This window comes from Struthio camelus, chromosome 6 (assembly GCF_040807025.1).
Source record: "Struthio camelus isolate bStrCam1 chromosome 6, bStrCam1.hap1, whole genome shotgun sequence".
In the NCBI taxonomy this organism is placed as follows: domain Eukaryota; kingdom Metazoa; phylum Chordata; class Aves; order Struthioniformes; family Struthionidae; genus Struthio; species Struthio camelus.
Window position 1 is genome coordinate 10,067,347 of NC_090947.1, and position 9,054 is coordinate 10,076,400.

Genomic DNA, 9,054 nt, shown 5'->3' on the forward strand with positions numbered 1-9,054 from the left:
TGATTAATTTTTGAATGTCTTTCCTTCCAAGATGTGATCAGTGGAAGCTTAAACTGCTGTATTTTTAGATAAAAATGAAAAGGTTGCTCATAGTAACTGCTTTCTTTTTAAAACCAAAACCCAGCTGCCCCCAGCCCTCTCCTGCTCCACGAGTCATCGTTATGTGGTTCAGGGAATCGGAGGAGCTGGCAAATTTGTCCATCATGAGCAAAAAGTATTCTCCCTGTCCCCAGCGCCCAGCTGCCTATCGACTTTACCTGCAGCAATCTCACTGCAAAACAGGAGAGAAAGCAGGTTTACTAGAACGAAGGTGGGGGGGGGGGGAAGAGAAACATCTTTATCTTACATATTTTAATAGGTCTTGTTTTGGCAGGTGCTCTCAGTTATGCTCTTTCCCTCTCTTTTAAGCTTTGCATTTCCTCCAGCTTAGAAAAGCAACCCATACCGAACAGTACGAAAACATCCTGCCTCCTCCTTTTTCATAAAAGGAATGTTTATTTCTGTGAGCTCCTCACATCCAAGGGTGAACCTCAACGACTTCTTTTTGTTAGTTTGCCCATAAAAAGCGATCCCATGCTTATGCCTTTCTACATAGAAAACACTTTTGTTTCCCCCTTTGTCTCCTATAACAAAGGCAAGGGGGAAAAGCCTTCTGCTGAAAAGCAACAAGTCATTTCTTTTCAGGGTGTGGAATAGCAACCCCCTCCTTCCTCCACAGCAGCAAGAATAACACACTCAAGGCAGACTTTTCACTTTAAAATAATGAAAACAGGTATCACTGAGGGGAAAAAAAAAACTCCTAAGCTGACAGAGTAGAGGCATCTCAACAGCACACGATCTGGACTGGCAGCTTGTTGTACAGTACTCACGTGATTGCTCCACTGTGGTTCAATGAGCAGACAGTAACCTAGGGCTCTGAAGTTACCCTGCGAGAGCTGCAATTTGACCTCAGGAATTCAGAGATAGTTTGGCTACTTCTTGGCAGGGGCTGCTCAATGGATGTGGCTTTCCCTCTCTCCTGTCTCATCCAAAGCAAGGCAGGACGTTTTGAGGCCCCCCCCACCCCCCGCATAGGGAAGAGGTAATGGGAACTTCTTGCAGGTAAAGGACTCTCCCACCCCACCAGTGGCCTGAGAACCCTTTTCTGTGCTCTTCCAATTAGCTGGGCATAAGCACCCTTGGACACAGGGCATCTGGTCCTTTATGCAAAGATTCTTTTTCCCCCTGGGAGGAAGCAAAAGTTTTAGAAAGCCTCCCTTTCCTCCTCCTTTGGGGAGCCATCACCTCCCTTCTGCTGAGTATCCCTCTTCTGTGTGTGTGTGTGTGTGTGTGTATGTGTGTGTGCATGCAGAGGGGGCAGGAGGGTCTCATACTGCTGTCTCTCCCTTGCTGCCAGTGCTGAGTCTGTGGTAGAAGCGTCGCCAGGACTGAAGGGTTTTGCCAGACCAGATCCAGAAGCCAGTTGTGATACCAACAATCATGGTCATGAGGTACTTGATCATGAAGACAGTGAAGTCAGGGCTCATAGGGGCAAAGTGGCTGGGACAGGGCACAGCATAGGATTTGCAGGTCTGGAGGAGCCACGTCTTCTCCCAGGTGCCACGGAAAGCCTGCTCATAGAAATAGCACGCCAGGACAATGGTGGCAGGCACTGTGTACAGGACACTGAAGACACCAATGCGCACCATCAGCTTCTCCAGTTTCTCTGTCTTGGTGCCGTCATGCTTCATGATGGTTCGGATGCGGAACAGGGACACAAAGCCAGCAAGCAAGAAGGAAGTGCCGATGAACAGGTACACAAACAAAGGTGCCAGGACAAAGCCTCGCAGGGAGTCCACGCTGTAGATACCTACGTAACACACCCCACTGAGCACGTCCCCATCCACCTGCCCCATGGCCAAGATAGTGATTGTTTTGACAGCAGGCACAGCCCAAGCAGCAAGGTGGAAGTACTGGGAGTTGGCCTCAATGGCTTCATGGCCCCACTTCATGCCAGCAGCCAAGAACCAAGTGAGGGACAGGATGACCCACCAGATGGAGCTGGCCATACCAAAGAAGTAGAGGATCATGAAGAGGATGGTGCAACCTTCTTTCTTTGTGCCCTGGGCCACAGTGCGGTAGCCATCCTCAGAGAAGCGCTCCAGGCATACCACACGCTCCTCCAGCAAGAAGCCTGCCGCATAGGCCACTGCCACCATGAAGTAGCAGCCTGAGAGGAAGATGATGGGCCGCTCTGGGTAGCTGAAACGACGCATGTCCACCAAGTAGGTGAGCACGGTGAAGAGGGTAGAGGCGCAGCAGAGCACAGACCATACGCCCACCCACAGCCGGGCAAACCGCACCTCCGCCTCCTTGAAGTACATCAGCCCGTTGGGCCGGGCTGGCTCACAGGGGGCCCCGCAGTCCCTTTCCCCCAGGAAGCGGTAGCCCAAGTAGGGGGGCACCTTGAGCTGCCGGGGGCAGGAGAAGGAGAAGCCAGCGGGGGACTGCGGCGGGGTGAGGAAGTCCGGGAGGTAGCCCGCTGTGGGGTGGGCCGTGGCACCCCTGCCCGCCCCGCCGCCGGGGCCGGCCGGCGCGTCCGACGTGTTCTGCCCCACGCAGATCTCGCCGGCGCCGTGGACGGGGAAGTTCTCGCAGCGGAGCCGCTCGGGCCACTGGAAGCCGAACTTGTTCATGAGGGCCTCGCAGCCCTGGCGGGCCCGCTCGCACAGGGAGCGGCACGGCGGGATGGCCTGCTCCAGCACCGTGCACACCGGCGCGTACATGGAGCACAGGAAGAACTTGAGCTCGGCCGAGCACTGCACCTTGACCAGCGGGTAGAACTGGTGCACCTCCAGCCCCGCGTCCTCCTGGTTCGTGTGGCCCAGCAGGTTGGGCAGGATGGTCTGGTTGTAGGCGATATCCGTGCACAGCGGGATGGAGATGGGCTGGCAGAAGCCGTGGTCCGGCACCGAGATGCCCTTCTCGCCGTGGTACTGCTGCGCCGCCGCGCCCGCGAGGGGCCCCAGCAGGGCGCCCAGCAGCGCGGCCAGGCGCAGCCAGCGGCAGCCGCCGCCGCCGCCCGCCGCGGCGCCTCCGCCGCGCATCGCCGCGGCGCCGGGGGGCTCAAAGGCCCAGGGGCATGGGCGGCGCCGGGCCCCTTCCGCCGCGCCGGCCGGGGCGCTCCGCCGCTCGGGGCGCTGCCCGGCGGCCCCCGCGGAAAGTTTCCGGAGGCGAAACGCGAGATGCACCAACCTGGCGGAGTCTCTCGCCAGCCCCGCGCAGGGTCCGGCGGCGGCGACGCGCTGGCTCCGCTGCCCGCCTGGCTGCTCGGCCCCGGGAGCCCGGGATTTGCGTTACAGTTAAACGGATTAGGACTTCGCCCGGCTGATCCGTGTATTTTACTCGGGGGCTTAAAGAACTTTTAAAATCCAATTACTGCGCGATCCGCTGCGCGATCCGCCCCGCAGCTCCGCTCCCGACGGGCTCCGCTCCGGGCTGCGCGTCCGGGGCCGCCGCCGCTCCGCGCCCGCGGCTGCGACGCACCGACACCGCCCGCCCGCGCCGCCGTCCCGCCCGCGCGGCGCCCACAGCAGCACATATACGTGCGGGCCCCGCCCCCGCCGGGCCCATTCACAAACCGCGCCGGGGGCGGGGCCGGGGGCGGCCCGCCCGCCAATCCCCGCGCCCGCCCGCCGCCAGCGCGGAGGGGCGGGGCGGGGCGGGGGCTGGGGGAAAAAAGTTGAGAAAAAGTTGTGCGCGGCCGAGCGGGGGCGGCGGGGCCGGGAGCGCGCTCGGGGGGGCCGAGCGAGCGAGCGAGCGAGCTAAAATTACTGCGCCGATTGCCGAGCAGGCTCGGCAAATGCAAACAGCTGCCTGTGCCCAGAGTTATTAGCGACAGCAGAGAGTCGTGCCCGAGTCCGGCCGCCGGGGGGGCGGGCGGGAGCGTTGTCGGGATGTCAGCGCCTGGGCGCCCTCGCCTCCCCGCCTGCGCGGTTTGAGTTGTTATCACGGCCTGGCCGTTGGTTTTTTAGTGGCAGAATACACGCTTTGTTCATGCGGATCTAAGCTTTAGCTAGAGGAAGGCAGCTTTTTCTGAAAAAGTCCAGTGTTACCTAAGCAAGGAGAAATTTTAGATCCACATGTGTGCTGGTGCAACCCCATTAAGAGACTCCAAAAGGTCATTGAAAAGCAGCAGTTCCCGTGTGGAGCCAGGCTGGCTCGGAGAGAGAGCGTGCCGTAGGACAGGAGAGGGGTGGCATCGGCGTGCCGAGCGATGCTGAGCAGATCTAGAGCTAGGCCAGCGTGCCTGTGCTAAGGCCAGAAGTGTGGTTTTTGCAGCATAGTTGTATTTTGAGGTGCACCGCCGAAACATGGGCTGCTGGAGCCGTCCTGCTGCTGCAGGGTCGTACAGGTAAAGAGAGGATCTTCAGCAGCACAAAAAAGGATTATGTTCTCAAGAGGAGTCCTGCAAGGGCGACTGCTTTTCCCTTAGCCCTGACCTTTGAGGACCTCTGGACAGAGACTCTGGAGCCAAGGTTTATTCACTCGCTCGATCCCTCCCTTTGAGGATGGAGGTCTCCTGAGCTATATCCAAACTCCATACTATCCAAATCTCTTTTACTCTGGATTGTGCTCATTGGAGTGACTAAGCAAATGCACCACTCTATATCACCCCATAGAGCAGTTCAAGAGAGCAGAGTTTGGCTCAGGGAGCTCAAACAGCAATTGTTGCACAAATGTTTCCCGTATCCTCTCCTGCTCCTGAACAGCAGGTCCTCATACCAGTAAGACCATGGAGCTTTAGCTTTTGTTGTGTTTGTCAAGAGAAGTTGACAGTTATAAATGGGCTTACTAGAATAAATGTGCTCCTCTAAAAGTGGACATGTTTTTAAAAATAATACTCTGCTCTCCAAAATACGTATGTGGCAGGATTAGCTATTCCAGGTTGTAACAGCTGTTTCTGGAGTACAAATAAATCCTTTCTTCATTCTCAGTTATAGTTGTTTGAGGGCACCTTAGAGACATTTCAGTTTTTCAGCTTGGTAAGGTTCATTTCCTGAATAACTTACTGTTGTAAAGCTAGTGACTAAGCAGGTTTTTCTGATATGCTTCGCCTAAATGATCTCCCTTAGTAGAAGCTTACGTGAACTTGTCTACTGTATTATTTGCTCTTTGGTTGTCAGTAACGTTTTAAAAGATTATTCTTTTCATTTTTTTTTCCCTATCCCATCTTTCTGTAACACCCCATGAGCCACTGAGTCACCTATCTTTAATAATCACCTTAAAGCCTTTATTATTCTCTTTGGCATATATGACTGACTTCATCTGCAAAGCATTTTGTAATATTCACTATGAAAAACGTTGGCTGAAAGGAAATGTTTCACTGGCATGCAATGACAATGCAGAGAAAGGCAACTAACTGCAGACTTTCTGCCCCATGCATTGCCCCTTCTGATTTCCGTATATGGGAGAGAGATTCACAGCTGGTAGAACAGTATTGCAAGAGAGCATCTTTTCCTACAGGAAATTAGGTTTCAGTAATATGGAGGCAGTGGCAGAACTTATTCAGAATAAGGAATGTCAAATCAAGTGGCAAGACTGTAACGTTGCACATGGCACCAGTGATTCCCCTTGTTTTCTACCAGGCCCATTCATTAGAGTCATTCCTCCAAACCATGGTAAGAAAGAAAAGACAACTGGGAGTTCTGGTACCTGCTATAAAAGCTATATGACTCCATTACGTTTATGTTGATAATGTGGAATCAGAGTACAGCAAAAGAAAAAATGACCTTTAAGGGTAAGCAGAAAGGAAGATGGAGGGAAAGCTGCATCTTAAATTATTTCTTGGTGAGATAAGAAGAGAAGCTTATCATGTGTAATGACACTGCTAGGCCATTCCAGATGGTAGGAATGAGCAACAGGATGGAGGAAGAAAGTCTCTTGGGCTTGTTACCCAATTCCAGTTTTTTTTTTCCTGCAAACATAGACCCACTGGGAAACAACCACTGAGAGAGTAGACAGCAGTCTCAGAATGGTGGATTGTGGCCTAAGAAAAGCTCAGGCTGCCAAGTCAGTCTAGGGCATATTGACAGTTTTTTTTGGGGGGGAGGCACACCGCAAAGCAACAGCAAACCCCAGGATTCTGCATTGCAGGTTACCCCAAAATATTCATAACTATAACTAGCATCAGCCATGTTTCAAATGAGAGCAAACTTGTGCTTGTCTCCTGTTTTTACCTCAATCTGAATTCACATGTTTAGTCTGCAAAATTACTTAAATTTCCTCACAACAGGAGGGATTCTCATCAGCAAGTAAGTGTAAGCAGCTAGCATTCGCCAGGTTATTGGCCCCATAGGACAAATGTGCTGCACAGGATTTTGCAGCTTCTGAGAAATTGCCTTTTGCAACCACATAGGAGTTCAAGATGCTTTCCCTGAAAATCTCCCAACTGCTACTGTTCTGAATATCCTGCATTGCCTCTTGTCTGCCAGCAATAAACCTTCAAGAGCAAAACACTGATAAGTCCAGGGTATCAGAATGAACCTACCGCCTCAGATATTGGTACCAACTCTGGAGCTGTCTGGGAAGTGCTGTACATAGGGAGGAGTTCTTAGGAGCAAACAGTTACCTGTCTTTTTACACATTTAAAAATAAATCCAGTTCTACCTCCAAGCTAAGTCTAAGTGAAGAGGAGTGTCCCAATGTGATGCCTTTTCCTCCTGTTTTAAAGCATTGCTAGTGTCGCTTTCCTTGTTTTTTATCCCATCTGATACAAAACTTTTCCCATGGCAGGAAAGGAAATCAAAACAAAACACCCTCTCCCCACCCCATCAGTCAATAGTTGTTCTGTATGCCTGAGGGTGAACTTTTTAAGATTATTTGCAGAAACATGCTGTCTGAGGGCCCTCAATGGCCTTATTGCTAACTTAGTTGCCAAAGCCCCAGATGCAACCAGCTGAATTGTAGGACTTGTAACGTTTAAATTTAGTAAATAACTTCTATGACACTTTCAACCTTAACATTTTGAAGCATATTTGCATAAAATCTTACATGATCAGGCAGGCTATTGAGCAAAGAGCATCAACATTTGCACTACCTCAAGCTTTGTGGGGATAGGCCAGAAGCCTTAGGGGGGGATATGATGGGTTTGCCTATTTTACATAAAGATTTGCATAATTAAAAATAAAATAAGTTCGCAGATATTATATCTGCTTGCATGTCTGTCAGTATGATAGATTACTCTGAACTGCATATTTTTTAAGTTTGCCAGAGAAGTCTAGTATTTCACAAGGGAGGAGTGGGGAAGGGAAGTCCCTGTGCCCCACCATGGAGGCTTAATTTCAAATTAGACTGAAGACATAAGAAACTGATTGAAGAGAGCAGATGGGGAGGGCACAGGTGACAAAAGGAAGGGGATTCTGCTGGAGGGGATGTGGCTTCCCACAGTGAGAGAGGTAGGAGCTGGTTGCATCATGGATTTGTAAGATAATTATTAGCTTATGAAGTAGTATCCCAAAGGATGCAGTGGAAGCTCCACTGCCTTCCCCATTTACCATGAAATTGGACAAAACATTAGGAAACATTTACCAAGATGGGCTATCAGGCTGATAATTGCTTTCATCTCTGTGATCCATGAATAAGAAAACAAAACCTGAAGTTATCTACTCATCCCCACTCAGCAGTTCAGTGAGGGCATTAGTTACATTTTAACCCTTGCATGACACTTTGGATTCCCCTGTTCTTTAAAGTGATTTTTATCTGCTTTCTTACAATTTTCTGGGTTGCAGAGGCCCTTTGGTATTAGATGCAGGCCATTCCTCTCTATTTTATTTTCTATTTTGTATCTAGGTACTTTTTTAACAAGACAAATTCTCTGCTAGCAGCAGTATTGTCTGCCAGGCCCTGTCATCATTCTGTCTGGGTGCACTGGTATCATAGCATGAAGAAGGGAAGCCTCCAGAGACAGTGGGAAAAAGTGACATTCATGTCTGCTGTTCCCTTTCCATCTGTGCTCTGAGGATCTGGATGTTGCATAGTCACATGCAAACTTACTTTCTGATTCTTTAAGTCATGAAAGGTGATCTGTCACAGCGAAGTGCTCGGACCCTTCCCAGACTGCCGTGGCAGGTTTTGGCTGATGCCCTGAGATGTGTAACGTAGGGTCCTAGGCAGCGCCTCTGGCTGAGCGTCTTGGGGTCTGGCTGCCCGAGGCTTCTGGGCCAGCTGCCTTTACGCTGACACTGCTGAAGGCCCAGCCTCTGGGTGCTCTAGCTTATCATGAGCTTCTCCCAGCTCTTGTGATAAATGACTCACAGGTCGGCAAAGGTCTCTCGCAGAGTTATTCTTTACTTTATAACCCCAAAACTATCACAGATCCAAACAAAACATATATATACCCTCCCCTGCTTGCTCTCACCACCGTGGAATGTTTTTCAGGAATTCAGCCAGTGTCTTCTTGTGGTTCAAGCTCCCCTTCCCAGGACTATATTCCTCTAGAGTACTCTTCCACATTGTAGATCAGCTTTTTTTCTCTGAAAGCCAAATTCCTTGACCGTTTTCTGGGCTCTCTGTCACAGATATCCCTTTTCCTCCAAAACCCAGTGGTATTATTCCTTCTGTGATTCCCCCTTTTGTAAATTCCCTTTCAGCTTTTGAGGCTCTACGGCCAAAGACAAGTGCTAACATGTGATTTCTACGTCCTTCTTGAAGGAACGGCAGCACTGTTCCAAAGTCTGGCTTCCTGCAGAAAAGCTAGAGAAAACTAGTTCTGGCCAGCCAATTCTGTATAGCTGCTCCCATTTGCATAGTTGCCAGTAAGGTGACTTAAATCTCTTATCCAGGGGCTTTTTTGCACATAGCTCTGACAACATAAAGCTGGCTGAGGTATGCAACATAGAACAATAAAAAACATCCAAGTTTCCCAAGTTTGTACTTAAACTTCCCAACTCATTGCGGATGGTGCCATACTACTTATGAACACTGAACTACGTTTTGTTTCCCACAGCTCCAAGGTCGGTGAGGACTTAGTGACTGGTTACCAACTGATGCCCTCTAAACGTGCCCTTAACATGC

At 50.7% G+C, this 9,054-nt stretch overlaps 1 protein-coding gene across 1 annotated transcript; it reads right to left on the bottom strand.

The window, feature by feature from the left end:
• Positions 1-302: 302 nt before the first annotated feature.
• FZD7 (frizzled class receptor 7) lies at positions 303-3,086 on the bottom strand. Its single transcript, XM_009684292.2, has one exon. The coding sequence runs from the start codon at positions 3,084-3,086 to the stop codon at positions 1,368-1,370; it is 1,719 nt and encodes a 572-aa protein (XP_009682587.2). The 3' UTR covers positions 303-1,367.
• Between the last annotated feature and the right edge of the window lie 5,968 nt (positions 3,087-9,054).

Coding starts and splice junctions, on each gene's coding strand:
- FZD7 (XM_009684292.2), bottom strand. CDS start 3,086: ATGCGCGGCGGAGGCGCCGCGGCGGGCGGCGGCGGCGGCTGCCGCTGG.